General features: G+C 42.6%; 1 protein-coding gene across 1 annotated transcript in view; it reads left to right on the top strand.

Moving 5' to 3' along the window:
- The window catches only part of CTNNBL1 (catenin beta like 1), a 133,696-nt gene that overhangs the window by 90,266 nt on the left and 22,658 nt on the right, over positions 1–20,772 (top strand). The window contains exons 12-13 of the mRNA XM_081149390.1: positions 17,183–17,280; positions 18,981–19,061. Of these exons, the coding sequence (XP_081005516.1) occupies positions 17,183–17,280; positions 18,981–19,061 (179 nt within the window). The remainder of the gene's footprint in view (positions 1–17,182; positions 17,281–18,980; positions 19,062–20,772) is intronic.

Below are 20,772 nucleotides of genomic sequence, written 5' to 3'. Positions count from 1 at the left end.
GTCAACTGTATATTTTATATTAAAGTTAGGTGTTTTTTTCTAAGCTATAAGGTTGCCATGGTTCTTAAAAGCAGTGTAGTGGGGAAAGCACAGCCTTTCAGAACATGCCTTTCAGGCTTGAGTTCAAATCCCAGTTTATACCAGCTGGGTAACCTTAGGTCCCTTAATTAGCTTCCTTGACCCCAGATTCCTCATCTTTAACAGTGCTTCTCCATGTTTATATTGCAGACAAATCACCTGGGGATCTTGTAAAATGCAGATTCTGCTTCACCAAGTCTGGGGTGGGGCCTGACATTGTGTATTTCTAACCCTCTCCCGGGTGACTGCTGCTGCTGGTCCTCTGACCACACTTTGAGTAGAAGAGATCTATAAAATGGTATATTGATGTCTGCCTCTCAGATTTATTGTAGCATATAGTAGGTGCTTAACAACTATTAGCCCTCTTCCCCTCTCTAATATACCTGCGGACAGCCTTTATTTAAGAAGTGGCTCTGGAAATATGTATTCCCAACATGTCTTATCTCTGTCAAAGTCCCAGGCTACAGAAGCCATTTCACAAGTAATGAGCTCAGGATTAAGCTTTAAAATGAGAGGTGCCCACATCTGAGCACATCCCGATGACATAAGAGACTCACCTTAAAGAGTTCACCCAGAACTAGTTGTCATTTAGGAAGTCTCTGAAACTCTTGTCTGTAAGGTGGCCTAAAGGAAGCCTCAACTGACCTATTCCATGAGCCTATTTACTCCTCAGTTCTTGAGACAATATTCACTGAACACCTAATGATGCCAAGCAAGGTGTTAGACCCTGCGAGATACCCATGGGCCACCTCAGGTGGGGAGACAACATACAAATAATGATTACAGTACAATACGCCAAAGGTTATAAAGGAGGTAGGTACAAGTTGCAACTGGAAGCAATGAAGGAATAATTGGCTTCCAATCTACTTGGAAGAGCCTTGTAAATCTTCCCTGAGGAGATGAGGAAGACTAGGAAGATTGAAAGTGAGTTGGAATATTCCAAGTGGACAGGAAAGGGAGTCTTCCTCCCTCCTCCCACCCCCATTGAGAACCACTGATGTAAAGGGAAGAGTTTTAAAGGTGTTAAGAGAGGACTGTTTGATAGACAGTTGGGGAAACTGAGTCCAAGAAAAGATGAGTGCCTTTCTGATTATTACTGTGCTTATTAATATCATTCTGAAGACTAAAATCTGTATTTTCTGATCCCTGTGCCAGAATGAGGCCCACTCTACTACACTTAGGAGCTACCAGGGTGAAGGCAGAGGTTTCCCAGGCACAGGAGGGATGCCCGTGGTGCTGGTGGGGGTGTTTCACTGAGAAGGGAGGGCCATGTGGCCAGGCTGAGGGGAGCTCTGGAGCACAGCTTCCAGCAAGGACACACTGTTGCTGATGCCCAGCATCTGCCAGGGCTGCTCACCATTCCCCTTTACCAAATATTTATGATGAAGTAGGCTGGGGAATTCTTTCTTTGGGAATGCATTTTGGATTCCATAATAGTAGACAAGTGGGATTTGTTTCACAGAAATTACTTTGAAGTCAGTTTTTGCCAGAAACCATCTGTTTTGTGTAAAGCAAAGGGACTTTGGCATTTCAGTTTATAGCTTTGTTAAAAATGGGCTCTCTGTTTTTTTCTCACAACCCAGGTTGCTAAGCAGTACCCTGGAAAGTTGGGTGCTAGTGAATTGAGTTCACTAGAAAGGCAGATTCGGGGCCATGGAAAGAAAGCTGGCTTTGGGAGTTGGATCAATCTGTGGCTCTTACTAGCTCTGAGAACTAGTAAAACACATAACCTCTCTGGGCCTTATCTTATCTGTAAAATGGGGCAGTTTACTTCAAGGGAGGTCGTGGATAGAATTTGTGAAGCACCTAGCACAGTAATCTGGCATGTAACACTAATAAATGTTTTTTTCCCTCTTAATAAAGCCCCATTGATAAAAGCATGTAGGTTTCTCAGGCTCTTCATTCATCATTTGTACAGCTGTAAAATGGTTGTGCTGGTGTATCGGAAAGGTTAGCTTGTGAGAAAAGGACGATGGCCGAGTACTTCATGTATTTGCTAATTGGTAGTTATATCCTGTTAGTAAAACAGAGCATGGCATTGTTCTTCACAAATGCAGTGTGTTTTTTTAGGATTAACCAGGTTTTTTTATCTCCTCCCGATTACGAGTCTGACCCTGTTAGAATATGATCCTTAAGCATTTTCATGGAGATGACTGCTTGTTTTTCCAGTAGTTTTTGTTTGCACAAGATTATAGAATGGCTTAGTTCATTCATCTCAAACCAGAAATGAAAGAACTGTGCTGGCGAGTGCAGTACAGAAATTCCTTTTGTCCTTTTACTCCATCGTGGTACTGGCTGGTGGAAGAAGGGTTAAGAAGTCAGACTTCAAGAAAACGAACATAAGGCCTCTTTGGGTCTGCAAGCAGGTTTTGCTGGTTTCTGTGGAGATCAGCTGGGGCCTGGAGTCTGGAGGAAGAGTGTGTGAAGCTGAACAGTTGGTGAGGCTGCAGCAGCTTAAAGGAGGGCTCTGCTGAGCAGCGTGGGAAGAGGAGGAGACCCTGGCTGTTTGAAGAGTGCGAAGGCAGGACTGGTGAGTAAGATGAAAGTAGGGAACAGGTAGGTTTGGGTCGTTTCCTGAACATCCTGGAAACAGGCTTTCTTTTTCTTCTAAACTGAATTTCTCGTCTAAGGCAGGCATCCAGGATGGCTTTCAGAGGAGTGTGAAAACACCTCCCTTGCTTTGGGTCTGTAATGATCAGCTCTCCTGCGTCAAGGCAGGTTGATACTTGGAAAGTGGGAAATTGAAATAGCAATGAAATCACTGAGAATGTGGGAGAATTCTGGCATTTGTTATTAACCTTGGGTGTATCCACATCCAGATAGTACTGTGTGACTGCTTTCCCAACCTTTTAGGACTATTTGAGAATACAGTAAGCTAATTGTAAAGAACTCCGAAAAACTTAAAATCACAGTACAAATATTCAGGGTGATTGTCTCATTTTAGGATCTAAAGACTTTTTGTTTTGTTGTTGTTGGGCATGCGTCATGAGGAGTAATATGTAATGTGCCTTTCAACCCCTGAGAAAGAGCTTTTAGGCCACAGAGTCTGTTTAAATCAATTTAGATGAAATACTCCTAAAAATGATACGCTGTAGGAAAGTGAACCGAGCCCAGCCGGGTGTGGCTCAGCGGTTGAGCATCGACCTAGGATCCAGGAAAGTGAACCGACCAGCCTCTCCTGATGTACAGCTGTCTTCATCAAAGGGACTCAACTAAAGTACTCAGTCTATTGGCCAGAAACTCCGGGTTGTCTCATACCAGTTTTTCAGAACATTGCCAGTGTGGGTGCTGGTAATGTGAGTATTGGTGGGGATGCAGAGATAAAACAGAGGTGCTGAAACTCCAGGCATTTATTTCTGCCATCACAACAGGATAGGGGTTAATAAAAAGCTGTGTCAGTTATCCCAGCCAGCTTCTCTGGAATATAATAGAAAAGTGTTTGGAGGAGACCCTTGGAGACAATTAGGTAAAAAGAGGGGAATGTGCCTTTCACCAGCAGTTATTCCTGTTTCTAGGACTTTCTTCTGGGATGTGTGGCTGGTCCAAAAACAAGTGAGATTGTACACAGCTTCCTTGGGGTAAATACCTGAACTCTCAGGATGTACAGTTTCTCTTTGGACTTCCTAGAAAAGGATTTACTGGATGAGTGTATCAGTTAGGAATTGCTGTTGATTGCTCATAACAGAGACTGGAAACAATCATGGTTTAAACAAAATAGAACACATACAGGTTTGTTTCTCTTGCACGTAAAATAAGCCCAGAGGTCAGCAGGACTAGACTGGCAGCGTCACCATGTCATCAGAAGCCCAGGTTTCTGTCATACTATTTTACCAGCCTTATCACAGGACCAGGGCTGTTTGCTTGTTATGTACTCCAAGCACCTATTAAAGCAACTAGCTTCAATTTTCAAGATTGCCTCATGGTCTCAGGTGGCTACTAGAGTTCCAGTTATTATGTCTATATTCTAAACAGCAGGAAAGCAAAAAGAGGAGGGGGTAGGGCAGAAGGGGATGTGTCCACTCCTGAAAGTCCCAAATACCAGTTCGTCTTAAATCTCTGACCCGAAGTTAGTCACAGGGTCTTACCTCCAAATAGGTAATACTGATAGGGAAGCTGCAGTTTTGTTTTGTTTTTCTTTTTAAGCTGGATGTATTACCAAATAAATAGGAGTTCTATTAATAATAAATAAGAGGATAAATTGGGTAGGCAGCTGGCAGTCTCTGCTAGTCACAATGCCACCACTTAGTGTACAACATCTCTCTTAGGCAGAGTTCGGCCAGGCCTTCTCAAAGTTCCTGAAGTTACTGGTGCCCAGCTCATTCTTCATGGTGCTCCCCAGAACCAGCACCGTTCCCCAAACCACACCAGAGTGATGGAGTTGGTTCACATTGTAGGAGCCAGAGGAAACTAGATGGAATCATTTCCACTGGAGATGGTTATGTGCACACGTGGCAGGTACTTAAAGCTTCATAGAGCTCTCCTTCAACCCATCTGAGATATGGGCCTTCCCTGATAAATGAACACTTGACCGGGGAACTTTCTGCTTTCAGCTCAAGCCCTGAGAGGGAATGTTAGATGCCACATCACTCATTCTGTTCTTTTCTCTCTGAGCCCTTGGAGAATAATTACATAGCAGAAAGAAGTTTTTCTTGAGTATACATATCCCTTTCTTGCTGCAGGGCACATTTTCCCACAAATACAGGGCTGTAAATTAGTTAAGATAGTGCTTAAACACTTTTAAATCCACAGTGCTGCTGGAACTCTGAAAGGAGGGAAAAAAATCCCATGGGAACTGTGAAATAAGTCAACCAAAAGCAATACCTATCATTGCTTTGTATCCAGTAGGTGCTTAAACAGTGTTTATGGAATCTCATTGCAACTGAAAATTGAGATTACTGGATTAATTTTGGCTGTATTTCAGGTTAAATGGGTTTCAGTGTGCCTATTTCAGTGGAAAATACATTCAAAAATTTAAACAACAGACATTAAAAACTAGCCTTTTGAAAAAATAGCCTTCAGGAATCTCATCATTTATATTCCAAGTTCACACCTTTCACACTTTTTTACTAGCCTTCTTTCTCCCAACATTTTCTTACGAAAAATTTCAAACATACAGAAAAGTTGAAAGAACTATATAGCAAATGCCTATGTAGTTACCACCTAGATTCTGCAGTTAACATTTATCATATCTGCTTTGTCACTCTCTCATCCATCCATTTTATTTTTTAATGCAGGAAGTTGCAGACATCAGTACACTTCACCCTTAAACACTTCAGCATGAATATCATTAACCTAGAGTTCAGTTTTTAAAATAAAATTGCATAGAGTGAAACGCACAGATCTTGAATGCACCATTTGATGAGTTTGGACAAATACATGGTTCTATCAAGGTACAGAACACTACCCCCACCCAGAAAGTTATCCTCATGCCCTTCCCGAGTCAGTTCACCCCCCCACCTCACAAAGGTATCCACTGTTGAGTTTTTCACCACAGATTAGGCTAACCTCATTTAGAACCTCATCAGTGGACTCATACAATGTATACTTTTGGGGTAAAGGTTTCTGTTTTTGAGATTCATCCGTGTTGTATACATCAGTAGCTTTCTCCTTTTTATTGCTGAGTAGTATTCCATTGAGTGGATGTATTTTTCCTGTTGACAAACTATTTTTAAGTTTTTGGCCATTATGTTCACACCTTTTTTTGATAACTAGAATATTATCATTGAATTCAGAGAGGACCTTATAGATCATCCAGGCTACTTCTCTTTTTTTACAGACAAGGATAATGAGGCCCAGAGAGTGAGTGGAGAAGAGACCAATTCAGAGTCACATAAGAGATTTTCCTCAAAGTTGAACTCTAATGTTCTTTATGTCATGCTTCCCTTTTTCCCTTGAGAAGGGGGGAAGGAAACTGGGCTTCTTTCTGAAAGATCATTAACTGTTTCAGTTTTTGCTTAGGGGGAAATTCACTGTTAGATATACCCAAATGCAATATATTGTGTATACTGCATATGCTTCTGTTACAGTCTAGGTCTGGTTCTGCTTCTTCATTATGCATTCCTGTACACATAAAGTCCAGACTCTTCAGTTGAGTGAGCGAGGCTCTTAATACTTCCATCCATTTCCATCCCACCTCTTCTTCCATCCCATCACCAACCCCTGGAGTGTTTCCTGTGTTGTGCTCCTTCCTGTCTCCAAGCCTTTAAACCTCTCCTGTTTTGTCAAGAGTGCCATTCCCCACTTTGACTTTCTGATAAATTCCTCCTCATTATTCAGAATTTGAGTCATCCAGATCCTCTCAGGGTCACACAAACCTCCTACAGGTAACTGTTACCACGGTGTTTCTTGGATGTCAGATTTAGCAGTGGTTGAAGTAGGTACCGAAGGACTAGGACTAGACACAAGACTAGGTACTGAAGATGTAGAGACGAGTAAGTGGGCCCTGCCTTTGAGGAGCTTACCCTGTGCTGGGGAGAGTCACAGAGCAGAGTGGTTTCAGGTCCGCGTCAGCCAGCAGCAGCCAGCAGCGCAGGAAAGCTCACCTCCCACAGCCTTCAGGCATATTTTGAAAACCTCATCAAATGAAACTATCTCATGATTTTATTTGCAGTACTAGTGAGGTTGAATTATTATTTTTATTTTTTTTTTCATATACTTGTTGGGTGGTTTACTAACTCTTGAGGAAAATAACCAAGTTTTACTATAGTAGAACTTACTAGGCCACTTCTTAGCTGTGAAACCCTGGGAGGCAAATTTATTTCCCGGCTGAATCTCTAGTTTCTTGTCTGTAAAATAGAATAATAAAACATGTTCATAGGATTCTTGTGTGAATTAAAGTATATGTAAAGCACACATAGGCACATAGTAGGTTTATGGTAAATGTTGCCTCTGTAAGTACCCAGTGCCTAACCCAGGGCCTGCCTCATCCTCAGGGTCCAGTAAATGTTGGTAAGAATAGAAATATGTGTATTTTGTATATGTGTTAAAAGGGGCTAAATATAGATACACAGATCCATCTGTCTTGAGAAGAGCGTTTGATTTGACTTGACTCTCATCAATATTCAGCTTGAGCAGCTGAGCACGCACGCGTGGCTCTTCTTGGGTTACCACATTTCCTGCTAGGCAGATGTCCATTATAATGAAATGTAAAAAGGGAAAAATAATAATAAAGGCAGAGGAGTGTGATGTTAAGGCTTGATTTGACAGGGCCTCCTGCTACTTAAGCTGCCAGTGCCAAGCATGGGACACATTATTCTGTATTCTAACACCACTGCCGAAGTCAAGATCAATCTAATTGGGGTATTTTAAACATCCTGTTTGCATCTAGCATCTTACCAGAGAGAAGGATGTCTGTCTATCTAGGGTGCTCAGGGAAGGGAGGTAGGCAGCAATTAAAAAGATGGTTTTAATTTTAGAAATGAGAGAGCACTGCTGTATGGTTTCCTTAAAACAAAAGAGCTGATGGCCTTAGATGTTCCATGGAAACAAAAGTAGCTCTGCAGTGTGGCCTTGAATTTTAAGGTGGCCCTGCAAGATCTTGCCAAGACATGGGCCTGATGGTTGAAGTGCAGGACCATTTCCATACTAAGAATAGAACTCTGGCTGACCCATATATTTTTTTAACCATTTGGGCTACAAGTGAGTCTCTGCAGTTGGATGGGCAGAGCAGCCCTGAATTCATTAATCAGCCATGCTGGGCAGTATTTAAATGTCAGGCCCTCAGGATGTTGGCTAGGGTCCACTTCCCATGGTACGGCATTTATGTTATATCTGCACCCCTCCTCCCCCTTTCCAACCGCGTCACTGTTATCCTCCCTTCCCTCCCCTCCCGCTCATCTCTTCCCATTTCTTTGTTCACTCCCTGTGTGTTCCAGCTTAACTCCTTTGCTTCATGTTTGTCCATCTGCTTGGAATGTCCTTGTTCCCATTGTCCTTTATCTCTTCAAGGCTCTTCTCTGCCTCTTCTCTTCTTCAAGGCTCAGCTCAAGTGCCACCTTGCCTACCAGTCTTCCCAGACCCCCTGCCTGGGAGAGTATTTGCTCCTTCAGTAGTGTCTGCCCTTTTCCCTTTCACTTCCACTTTCTGCCAAGGAATTTTAGATGTAATAGACCTCAAGCACGTGGAGGACAGGATCAGTGTCTGATTTTCTCTGTCCCTAAACACTGTTATCTTATACACTGTAGGATTTTATTTTATGAATAAATAGATGATTCAGTGTCAGTGCCTGTGCCAAAGATCCCTAGAGACTTTCTCCTGTAACCCAGCTCAGCTTGCTAGTGCCTCTTCTTCCTTTGTGGTAAATGTGATCTTCCCCTACCTCATGGGACCAAAACTTCACCAGAGATGCAAGCAGACGATCTCTGAAATCTGGAGCCACTTCACTTGGCACAAAAGGATAAGAAAGTCACAGTTAGGGATTGTTACTATGTACCTTGTCACCTTCGTCCCTCTGTTACTCGCCTCCCATCCCACCTCCCACCTTGGGAGACTTGTTAATGCAAATAGTATTCCACTTATCCCTGACTTCAGGAATATGGTCCAAGTCTATGCTTTAAGAATTAAATGTGCCCATAGAACCCAAAATCCTGGCTTCTGTCTGTCTGCCAACTTTACCACTAAAAACTTAGAGCTGAGAGTTCACAGACATTCACTTGTCTATGTAACAAAGCCAGCTCTGACTTCCTAATTTTTAATCTGTATAGCTACCCCTACCCATTCCCTCCTTTTTCCTGCCTCATCCCCCTGCTTATAAGGCGACAGGCTTCTCTAAAGTGGACTGTCTACTCTCACCTCTGCAGTCCCAGTACTTGGTACCTTGCCTGTACATAGTATGTACTCAGAAGTTCAAGTGAAGGAATGGTTGGTGTATGTACCACTTCATACCCTGTAATTAATTATCCTATGGTTATAAAACTCATGAAGGAGAAGGTATTTTTCAGTTCTTCTTCAGAACATGTGCTTTGTTTTCAGTTCTTGCAGCAAGATCAAAAGACAGATGATTACCATGGCCAAGTACATTTATTTGTAATAAAAGGTAAGACCATCTTTGCTTAGCTGTGCTGTGTGTTTTAGCCGACTAGTAAGTAGCCACTCCCTATCTCAGGGCTCCCCATCTGTAGGTCTTCTAGAATCTTGTATCATTTGGCTCTATAGGCAGCCACACATAAGCACATTGTTTTAATTTATTATGGGATTAAAGAGTCTGAGTGAAGTTGTCCTTGCTCCATTTTAGGATTAGAACAAACTTTGGGTTATAGAAAATAACCCTATCAGCTGAGGAAGTCAAGCAATCTAAACTCCTATATTCCTTTTTTAAAATTTAATTTTTATTTATTGATTTGGCGGGGGGGGGGGGCAGGCGGAGAGAAACGTGGATTTGTTTTTCCACTTATTTTTGCGTTTATTGGTTGATTTTTGTATGTGCCCTGACCAGGGATCAAACCCACAACCCTGACATAGTGGGATGACGCTCTAACCAAGTGCGCTACCTGGCCAGGGCTAAATTCCTATGTTTCTTCGTAGGGGCTAGTTAGGATGACCCAGGCAGACTGAAACATGTTCAGTGATGGACATGTGATCAGGGTGCAGTATGGAAGGAGTTAGATGGTCATCTACACAGGTGTGTAAGTGAGAGACTCTTGCAATGCTCTTTCAGTACAGATCTCAAACTAATGTCTGTTGAGTGCCTACTGAGCACATATCTCATTTGATATAATGGATTTAATAGATGGAACAGATAGCCCCTTTTTACAAATAAGAAAACTGAGACTCTGAGATTAAACATGGTTAGTTTAATCAGCTACTGAGTGCCAGAGGCAAGATTTGAACCCAAGTCTGTCTGATTCTAAAGCCCCACATAAGGTTAATTAATTCACTAGTTGGTGTTTCCAGAGCACGTCCTGGGAGTTAATCTTTTCAATGTATCCCCAAGTCTTTCTCAGCAAGGGGACACTGATAGGCTAGTTGTAAACAAGCCTGTTTATGCATAAATAGCTCTCCTCACAGAGAGAGGCTATTAACTTATTGGAATTTGGACCACACTTTTTAAAGAATGAGGAAGAGAAATGCTAGTGCATCCTATCTATTCTTGGAGAAAATGGTACACACAGAGGCTGGTTGGAGTGACTGCCACAATCTGGTTGTGCCACTCTGAAAAGACCTCCAGTCTGGGTATACTAAATCACAGGTTCTTAACTAAGGAGCCATCCCCAAGAGATGGAATGCTCTGAAACTTCATTAGTATATGTATATTTTGGAAGGGAGAGCATGCATAAGGGTTCATCAGATTCTCAAAAGTGCCTGTCATGATACAAATAGATCTAGATTCCAGTGGCCCACAAAGGTACTTTTGACCCAAAGAAAATAATATTCCTTATCAGGCCTATTTTTTCTATACTCCAGAGCTTATCAGGGCTGTTGTTTCTAAACTCCAGAGAAGTTGAAGTAAAAGATTTTTAATTCTTCTTCCAGCTCTGAAATTACAGAACTCTTAACTGACCCTAGAGAATCAAACTTTTAGCATATAACCAGGGGTCTAACCCATTGCTAATTGCCCTTGAGAGGCCCTGAAGAGATTTGAGTTGGGAGAAGAGTGGAAGAGAACCACCGCCCTAGGCAGTTTCACTAATTAGTGTCTGAGGCAGCCAGTTGTTGGACTGCTGAGCAGGGCCCTAGCAGGCAGGGATTCACACTGGCACAATTTCAGTACTTTCTCTCTAATACTCTACCAAGGCTCCTGCCTCTTTACCTAGTGACTTGAAAATGTAGATTTTCTTGGCCTTCCCTCTCCGGAAGGGGGTGTGGGTGGGTGGGGGGGTGTTTTTATGTTCTGCTCTTCTGGGCCCTGCCTTAGAGATTGTTCTCTGCAGTGGAAGCCACCACATTTACCTCGTCTGTGTTGACAGCTCCATAGCTATCCTTCACCTCCATCCTGTCGAAATGATAGAGCAGCTGAGCAGTGTTGGCCAGCAGATAAACCTGTTATCTCCCCTGTTCTCTGTGCCAGGAGCTTTCCCATCTTTTTGGTGCTTGAAAAATTGACACCACCTTGGGCTGAAATCTGTTCCTAGGGAAGCTACAGTTATTAGTAGCTAATGAAACTGTGTGTGTATGTGCGCGCGCGTGTGTAAAATTTGGGGTGGCTAAAGTGTTTTCCTATCTGTCAGGCACTGGTGACGTATGGCCAGCCCTAACACCCAGAGGGACAGGTGGAAGGAGCATAGGCAGCTTCAGCTCTCCTGAAGTTGACAACCTGTACTTTGCTTAAAATCCCAAATAGGTAAATGTCATTTGCTCTTAGTAGACCACTGCAATTGATTAAGGTATCTCCTGCTCCAGGCTGGGATGAGCTCTGAAAATGCATGCTAATATGATCTAGTGCCCCTCCAAAATGATTTTTCTGTGTATTACATTTTTCTTTTTGAAAATTACAGCTCCTGATCCCCTCTCAGTGCCCCGCCCCCTGTCTTGTTGAGGTATATAAAGAACATTCTCTTTGCAGCTCTTTTTCATCCATCTTAATCAGCAAGATTAAAAGGGAAAATGATTGAGAAGTTCTGTTTTGGTATTTGTAGAACTCCCTAAAACCCAAAGTCTCTTCTTTTTTTGGACTCTGGTAGAAATTGCTTTTGGAAAGAGTAGTTCAGTAAAAGAGGGAGGTAGGTTGTTATTGACATCTTACTCCATATGGCCTTTTGCTTCATTTTCCTGTCATTAAAACTGTTGAATTTTTTTTAAATTTACATAGTGCCTATATTTTGGACACAGTGAGCCCCGCATGAAGCAGGTTTTCAGACTTTGCATGGTTTAGTTTCTGGTCTCTTGTCTTCCTTTAAAAGCTTTGATGGTTACCTTTTATGTGTGCGAAGCATGTGATATAGTACGAAAAGCTTACAGTTTGAAGTCAGACAACTGAGTTCAAGTCTAAGCTCATACCGCTTACTCAAGAACATGACCTTACATAACTTAGTTAACTTCTCTGAGCTTTGGAGTCTACATTTATAAAATAGAGATAAGAATAGTACCCTTCTCGTAGCTTAGTAGTAAGGATTCAATGGGAAAATTTGTATACAGGCTCAAATAAGCCTACTGTCATAGAGACACAATAAAAATGGTGACAGTTATTGCTGTGCCCTACTTACTTTCAAACAAGAATCGAAGCAGCTTATAGCAAAACAGTATGTGGTACTGAATCTTAGCTTTGAATAAAAATTTATCAAAAGACAAATGTCTAACTTGCGAAAATATTTGCAACATATATGACAAAAGGGTAGTATTCTTTTTTTTTTTTTTAATATATCTTTATTGATTTCAAAGAGAGGAAAGGAGAGGGAGAGAGAGATAGAAACATCAATGATGAGAGAGTCATTGATCGAGCCCACAACCCGGGCATGTGCCCTGACCAGGAATCGAACCCCAATCACCTGGATCCTAGGTCGACGCTCAACCGCTGAGCCACGCCCGGCCGGGCAAGGGTAGTATTCTTAATCTAGTAAGAGCTCATAGAAATCAAAATGGCAAGGAATAAGGCCAGGCAGTCCACCAGAAAGCTCTGGAATGGCCCGTAAACGCCAGGAAAAGGCACTTAGCCTTATTCATAGGAAGAGCAAAACATGCTAATCACCCATCAGGTTGTCATTATTTCTAAGTTGGACAATATCCAGTCTGAATGAGGATGTGGGAAAACAAGTACTCTTTCATTATATATATACACGCACACACAATTATTCTTCCGCTGTGTGTGTGGAGTGGAAGTATAATTGGTACAGCCTTTTGGAAAGGCAGAGAGAGTGGAACTATCAGTGTCTTTCAACATTTATACATCAATATCTTTTGACTCACCAATTCCACTGCTAGGAGTTTGCCATAAGAATATACATGCATCTCTGGCCAGTTTGGCTCAGTGGTTAGAGCATCGGCCCACAGACTGAAGGGTCCCAGGTTCGATCCCGGTCAAGGGCAGGCTTGATCCTGGCCCCAGTCAGGGCGCATGTGGGAGGCAACCAGTCAATGTGTCTCTTTCACATCAATGTTTCTCTCTCTCTCTCTCTCTCTCTTTCTCTCTCTTCCATTCTCTGAAAAGCAATGGAAAAAAATATTCTTCGGTTAGGAATTAAAAAAAAAAAGATGTAAAAGTTGCCAGAATGTGTATACTCAAATGTTTATTACAGCATTGTGTCTAATAGCAAAAACAAAAAAACCAAAAACTGCAAACCACCTAGAATGCCCATGATTAGGGCACAAATTAAATTATGACAAGATTCAGTGGAACTCTAGATAGCTATTTAAAAAAAAAAAAGGAAGTATGTACTGATACGGAAAGGTAGATTACAGAATATATGAAAAATATATATATGTTATAATTTTCCTTCTCTGAAAATATACACAGTAAACTGGTGTAGGTTATTTCCTTGGGAGAGAGGAATAGGGTAGAGGAGTATGGAAAAGAAAAATATTAGTAGATGCTCAATAAGTGTTTGTTGGTCTCTTTTATACCACTCTGTACAGTTTGGGTTTTACCGTAGCTTTTCTTTTAAAATCCTTTGGTGGAGGATACAGGGCGTCAGCAAGAAAATAATGAAGGGGATTGCTCCGTGTGTTTAGGCTTTCTAATAGCCAAGGCAAAGAGGGAACCCCGATAAGAGGCACAAACAGTTCATCAGGGAAGAGAAACGTTTTCCTCGTCCTGGTCTCTAAAAGGAGTATAGGTGCCAGGACTGGTCTAAACTCAGGTAGAATCTTGTCTCTGCCGCATGAAACTCATCGGTGGGTTCTTGTCGCTCCTCTTCATGATTCGGCCTGGTTCTTATCGCTCCTCTTCATAATTCGGCCTTTGCCCACCATGCTGTCCTTCTCCCTCACCCCCACCCCGCATGTATGTGACACTCCATCCACACTGGCCTTTGCATATATTGTTCCTTCTGCCTGGAATGTCCTCTCCCCTTCTCTACCTAGTTGTTGGCCATGGCTGGGCTTTGTTTGCATGTTTCTTGGATTGTTTAGAAGACTTGCAGTTGTTTGTTACCTCCAGTGGAACTCCATCTGGGTCAGATATCCCTATTCTGTGCTCAAGCCCCTTATGCCTACCTCAGGGAAGGAACTTGTCACAGTGCGCTGTAATTATTGTTTTGTTTACCCCACGAAATAAAGAGTGCCTTAAGGTTAGGGGTACTGTGTTGTTTGTTCAGGGGCCCTGAGCACTGAGCGTTTGCCTGACACAGAAAAAAGTAGTCAGTAAATGATTGAATGGATAATCTGAAGCTTGAGTTCTACCTCTTTCACCAATTAGCTATGTGGACAAGTCCCCTCTCTCTGGGCCACGATATTTCCACCTAAACCATGACAGATGCGGCCCAGATAATCTATGATAACTTTTTTTCTCTATGGTTGACAGATTGTCCTATATATACATGGAAATTGTTACCAGTTGTCATGCTAGTTTCAGAGTTTCAGAACTGAGCTTGTTAGAATTCACTGCGTTTATTATGGCCTGTCCTACATCTGTTCACCAGCTGAAGAGATCAGAGCCATATCTAACTTGCTTGGCCCAAAATTGCAGAACTGATGTGTGCCCCCCTCTCCCTCCCTCTAATCTTCTCTCCTTGGCATACACAGAGGTCAGAGAACTTTCCCTGGTATGTACCTCAAAGGCCTCCCTTATCCTACTTTCTCACCCTGTGCTGAGCTGTCTTGGTTCACTGATTTTACCCTGGGTTCATGATATATTTTACCTTCTTGTGAAAACAGGACCTGTTCTGTCCACTATGCTTTCTACCCTCACCCCACCCTACTCCCTGTTCCCTGCTTGGATCCTTTTGTTAAAGATGGAGATTACTCCATCTCAATCCCAGCTTTACACAAACACTGAAAGATATTGGGGTCTTGAGAAGGTATATTTTAAGAAAAACTTTATACTTAAAAAATTGAATCTACTGATTAGAAATATTTTACTGAAACTGATAGCTCCCTAAGAAGAAACATCCATTTACTCTCAAATGCAAAAAAAATGTACAAAAGGGTGTAAGCTATTTGAAGGCATTTGACAGATATCCAGAGTTCAAGAGTGGTTTGTTTGTTCTGTTCCCCCACCACCAACAAAAACTTGTACTGAGAGCCTGCTTTCTTCCCATTCATTCAGCAAGTATTTTCAAAATACCTACTAGGTGCCAGGCATTGTTTTGGGACCTTGGATATGGCAATGAACAGAGCAGACTAAAAATCCCTCCCTTTGTGGAACTTATATTCTAATTGAAGGGAGGCAGTGAACAAAATAAATAATGTAATATTTTAGAAAATAATGCATGCTAAAGAAAAAGAGAGGAGATAAGACTTGGGAATAGATAGTGCTGGGGCACTGCATTTTTAAATAGGGTAGTCAAGGGAAAGCCTCATTGAGGAGATGACAGCTGAGTAAAAGGAGAGTTGAAGATTAAGCCATACAGGTAATCTGGTGAGGAGCATTGCAGAGGAAATAGCAAGTGCAGAGGCTCTGGGACCATGCCTGACATTAGAGATGGCATTTAGGCTGAGCGAGTTGAGGAGCCACTGGAGGGTTTTTAAGCAGAGGAATGATGGGACCTGACTTTAGGTTAAAAAAGGATCGTTCTGACTCCTCTATGGAGATTAGGCCAAAGGGTGCAAAGGTGAAAACAGAGACCCACAAATAGCCTGTTAAGTATTCCAAGCAAGAGATGGGGTGCTGTGGACCAGAGTAGTGACAGTGGGGCTTTCCTAAGAAGAGATGGTATTCTGGATATAATTTGAAGGTAAAGCTGACAAACTTTCCTGTGGTTTGTGTGACAAAAGAGAATCAAGAATATCTTCACTGTGTATGGCTTAAGAAACTGGAGAACCTGGTTGCCATTAACTGGATGGAAAAGACTGTGGGGAACAGGTTTGAGGAGAAAGGCAGGAGCTTGGTTTTGGACATGTTAAGTTTAAAGGACCTTGGACAACCAAGTAGATAGAGCAGGTAGGCAGTTAAATGTATGAGTCTGTGTTCAGAGAATAGGACTGAATTATAAAAACAAGTTTGGGAGCTGTCAGCATGTAAATGGTTTTTAAAGCCCTGGGACTAAATGAGATCCCCATAGCAGTGAACATGGGGAGGAAATAATCTAAGCCTGATAACTCCAGCGTTAAGACAACAGGGAGATGAAGAGGTGGGGGATGCCTGGTGCAGGTGAGGAATAAAGGAAATAAAAACTTTATACTACAGGCAGAGTGCTTACTTTGTGACTTTAATTAACAATCAGGCTATTTTTGAAAACCCAAGGTAGCTTTGGTATGCGAAGATGCCCTCCAGTCCATTTTCAAATAGAGTATTTGTTGTCTACACCTTGTGCATTTTATATCAAAATAAACTTGACTCGGCCATTTCTCCATGAGTAGACTTCTGTCACCTCCTTTTCAAGGTCATTATTCTTGATTTTTAAAAACTCTTTTTAAAGAAAAGAATCTCTTTACAGCTGAAGCCTTAATATACCCTCCAGTTACCCTCTTCCCAGGGTAGGAGAGTAGGATCTCATAATAAGAGCCCATGGGTTATGTGAACTCAAAAGACCTTATTACAGTTTTGAAGTACTTGCTGTCCAGCTGCTTTAAACTTGAAGTGGGGGTTTTAGCTATACCAGAAAGGAAATGATAGCACTGGGACCCTATCACACTTCATGTTTAATTCTGGGATATTGACTCGGTAAAGTGATAAGGTAATTTGAGAATACGACAGAACATGTCTTACTTACTCATGTGCTCATCTCATGCCAGTATTCCTACTCCGTCCACAGGTTATTTCTGTAAAGGGGGGAATTAGTTTGAAGTTCTGTTGTAGATAATAAATATCAGTTAGTTCCAAGCCGAATAGAGATCCTAACTTAGTTTTGATTCGCTTGCTCCAGGTGTCCCTAAAGATTCATCCCTTCTGAATGCATTTCTTGAGCAGTACAGGAAGATCTGTGGCGCAGGTTAGGTTCCTTTCCTGTTCGTCAGTAGCAGCAGTCAGGGAAGGCCTGCTTATTCCCCTTCATGAGAACCAGGCCACGTTTACAGAGAGGGAGGGATGATTACTGCTCTAACCGCAGCATGTCTTTTCTCCTTCCCAACCCAGAGCATGTCTGTTCGATCCTGGCTTCCCTCCTGCGGAACCTGAGAGGGCAGCAGCGAACCCGGCTCCTGAATAAATTCACTGAGAATGACAGTGAGAAGGTGGGTGCTTGTTGGGCTGTAAGAATGGGACAAGACCAGTGGGGATAGAGGACTCTTTACCTGATGCAGTCTGGGGGGTGCTGGGCTGAGTGTTCCTGCCCTGAAATTTCTTCTTCTGCATCCGGGCCCCATTGCTTGGATGCCAAGGGTTCATCTGGTCATTCTGCCTGCATCTCTAACTGAGTTCCCCTGGGAGTAGTAACACCGTAGGGTGGTATCAACTAGCACTTTAAAGGGCTGTTCAGACCCAACAAGAGTGGGTTATGATAGGACTGGGGTGGGGGGAGACAGCATTGCAGAGCGATTGAGAGCATGGGCGTATGGATTCAGACGTATGGGTTTAAACCTGGTTTTGGTACTTTTGAGACATGGTACTCTGAACCTCATTTTCCCTGGCATTAAAATAGAAACAGTTACCCATCTTGAAAAGTCAGTGAGCTGAAGATCAAATGAAGTCTCACTAGGTGATGGTAATGAGAATGAAGATGATGCTAAAGGAAGTGGTAGAGCCTGTTCTAGATGGGCTGTGGAAAGTGGGACTGATCATGTGAGTGAGATTAGATAGATGTTTTATATTGTTACCTAGCATGTCCAACCATAAGTTTTTTAAGAGTAATAAGAACTGCCATTTATTGAGTGACTACTGTGGATTGGGTAATACAGTATTATTCACATTTACAGATAAGAAATTGATGGCTTAGAGACATTATGTGACTTGCCCAAGATCACCCAGTTAAAAAGCAGAAATAGGATTTTAACCCGGGCTGCCTAAGTCCAGAAAGCCTGTGTACTCTATCATACTAGACATAAGGAGGTAACTCCAGATGAGTAAAAATTAAGGACCAAAGCCCCCCTTTTAGAGCCATCATTGTTTTCCAGAGAGGGTATGGACATAGTCTTCCTGGTCTATCTGATGCCATGTTGAAGCAACATCTGCATTAACAGAACCATTAACAGCTCCTGGGTAAGCACCAAGGTTGCCAAGAACCATGGTGGTGCCAACCTAGTAGGAAGATGGGTTAGAGGTCTAGGCTGGCTTCATGGTGTTCCTTCAATCTTCTGGAAGTCTTGCGGAAAAATGAAACTTTTTTAAACCTACCAAGTGTTCCTCAGGCCATGTTTGAAGTGTGACTTTTGTTAAGTTTAAAACTGATTTTTAAGTTGTTGCTGAGCAAAAGTCAAGCTTTTTTAAGTTGCTGAAGGAGTTTTCTTTCACTCTCTTCTTACTCAAAAGCAACTAAAGAAATTTTACTGAGACCTTTTTAAAAAAAGATCAGCTCTGGGGCAGAATCTGAACATGAAAGGTTTCAGTTCGAAAAAAGAAATTTCTCTAAAGTTCTAAGTGAATATCAAGTATGTAACTTCAAGCTCCTTCTCTTTACACGAAGGGGCTTGAATTTTTATTTTTTTGTTTTTAACAACTTGAATTCATAGGAGTACTTGAAGGGCTGGAGATGCATTGCATCCTCTGGGAAATGGGCCTGTGTTCAAACTGCATTCATGCTGCGTGTCTGCTTTGTTCTGGGCCAGCTCTCTCATCCGTGCCTCAGGTGTCCATAAGCAGAGCTCATCTCCGATGTAAGGAGTGGGGAGAGGGTCTCCCTCTGTAAGGCATGGCAGAGATGAATGGGAGCTCGCCTTCCTTTTGCCTTGGCTTCTCTTTCCTTCTTGCTCATGCCTGTGGAATCTCTCTCTTTCAGGTCGACAGATTGATGGAGTTGCATTTTAAATATCTGGATGCGATGCAGGTAGCCGACAAAAAGATTGAAGGGGAAAAACATGTACGTATCCCTGCCTGTGTCTCGCCAGCTCCTGACTTGCACTCCTTGTGGGTCCCCTGTGCACATTATCTTTGCCCTCAGGACAGGCAAGGGCAAAAGTGCCATCTGCCTTCATGTGCCATCTAACGTGTTTAAGAGCAGAGCTCCTCTGACAGGAGTGGAAGTCCTTTAGGAGGAAGGCCATGTAGGATTGATCCGGGCCTGGTCCACAGTCTGGGTGATGGTTCTAGAGCCCTTGACAAGGGCTTCTCTTAGAAAACCTGACCCAAGCACACTTCTGGGACATGGGACTTCGCTGGCAGAATGTGTCTTGGTACACACACTTGTTGGTTTCTGTAGTCATAGGGAAGCATCTGAAGGACAGGTAATCATAGAGGGTAACTGCGAGGCTGCTGCATCCAGTTCCCCCATCTACAGATGAGAAACTGGAGGCCTAAAGGAGGGAAGCTCAGACGCATTGCAGCAAAACCACACACCAGGTTCGACATGACTGCTCCTAATTTTCTAATGCTAATGGTGCTGAGGGACATGAAACCTGCTAGATTTTTCACCTAAGGGGCTCTGCTTACTATGGTGTTGTCCTACCTCCAGTATTATTTACCTGCTTCCATTTTGTTCACTGCTGTCTCTGGCCTCTGTAGATTTCTCATCGGTCTCCTTAATCAGGGCATGTTTTCATGTCTGTTGTTTTAATGTTCAATTCATATTCTCTTTCCTCCAAGACATTCCTTAGTCTTTGGTCACATTGCAAAATGATTCTTTTTTTTTGCTTTTTCAAAATCTGAAGTAGACCCATTTTCCTTGGTCTTGATTTGCTGTATTGCTCCATTCTCTTTTTTCTCTTCTTGCTTTAAAGATACACTTGAGGCTTTTTGAGCCTCTGTGGTGGAAGAGCCAGTTTTAGCGCCCTGCCCCCATCTATCCTGGGGCAATCCAGCTGTGCCTCAGGCCAGGGTGAGAGACTAGAGCTGGCAAAGGCTGCCAGTGACCCTATTGTCTGTGCCTGTTTCTCTTCACCCCCCTTTCACAAAATACACCTTCACTTATGAAGTCCAATAGACAGGGAGCTGTGTTTATCATTCTTGTGATTTCCCTATGCTCCCTAAACCGAGTGAGTCCTCAGGTGTTTGTTGATTGATTGAATTGATTGACTGGGACTTTTTTCTTTTATGTGGTGATACAACCACAGGAGAGAGGCAGAGACTTTAAATTCTGAGGCTGGACTTCAGACACTAGTGTGTTCCACACACAGTCCTTTCATCCCACACACTCTACCCCTTTTTGTTCTTGATTAAGCTCCCCTTTCCCGTCTTTCTTCCCTTTACAGTAACTTGTACATAACGGACACTTAGTGATTGCTAAAGTAACGGAGTAGTGTATTCTTTCTTTTTGTCTGAATGATAATTAGAAACAAATTAAAATGCCCCAAGACTTTTGTAAGGAAATAGCCATGAGACCACTACAACAACAGATCTGATGGAATCCCCCATGTTATCTGCTGAAGGAGATTTTCAGGGATGGGTAGAGTAGCAACTGGGAGTCAGGGGACCTAGACTTTTAGTGCACGCACCACCTCCGAATCACTGCCTAGCCATGCCTTGTCACCGTGTCTCACGTAACCCCACTGGTATCAGCAAAGGCAATTTCTAAGCTACCCTCCAGCTTAATGTTTCCCTCAGGTTCAGGTGAACATCCATGGTAACTGCCATTT

Source organism: Miniopterus schreibersii, assembly GCF_964146895.1.
Source record: "Miniopterus schreibersii genome assembly, chromosome: 10".
Lineage (NCBI taxonomy): Eukaryota > Metazoa > Chordata > Mammalia > Chiroptera > Miniopteridae > Miniopterus > Miniopterus schreibersii.
The sequence above is the reverse complement of the archived record's forward strand: the minus strand, read 5'-3'. Positions and strand labels throughout refer to the sequence as shown.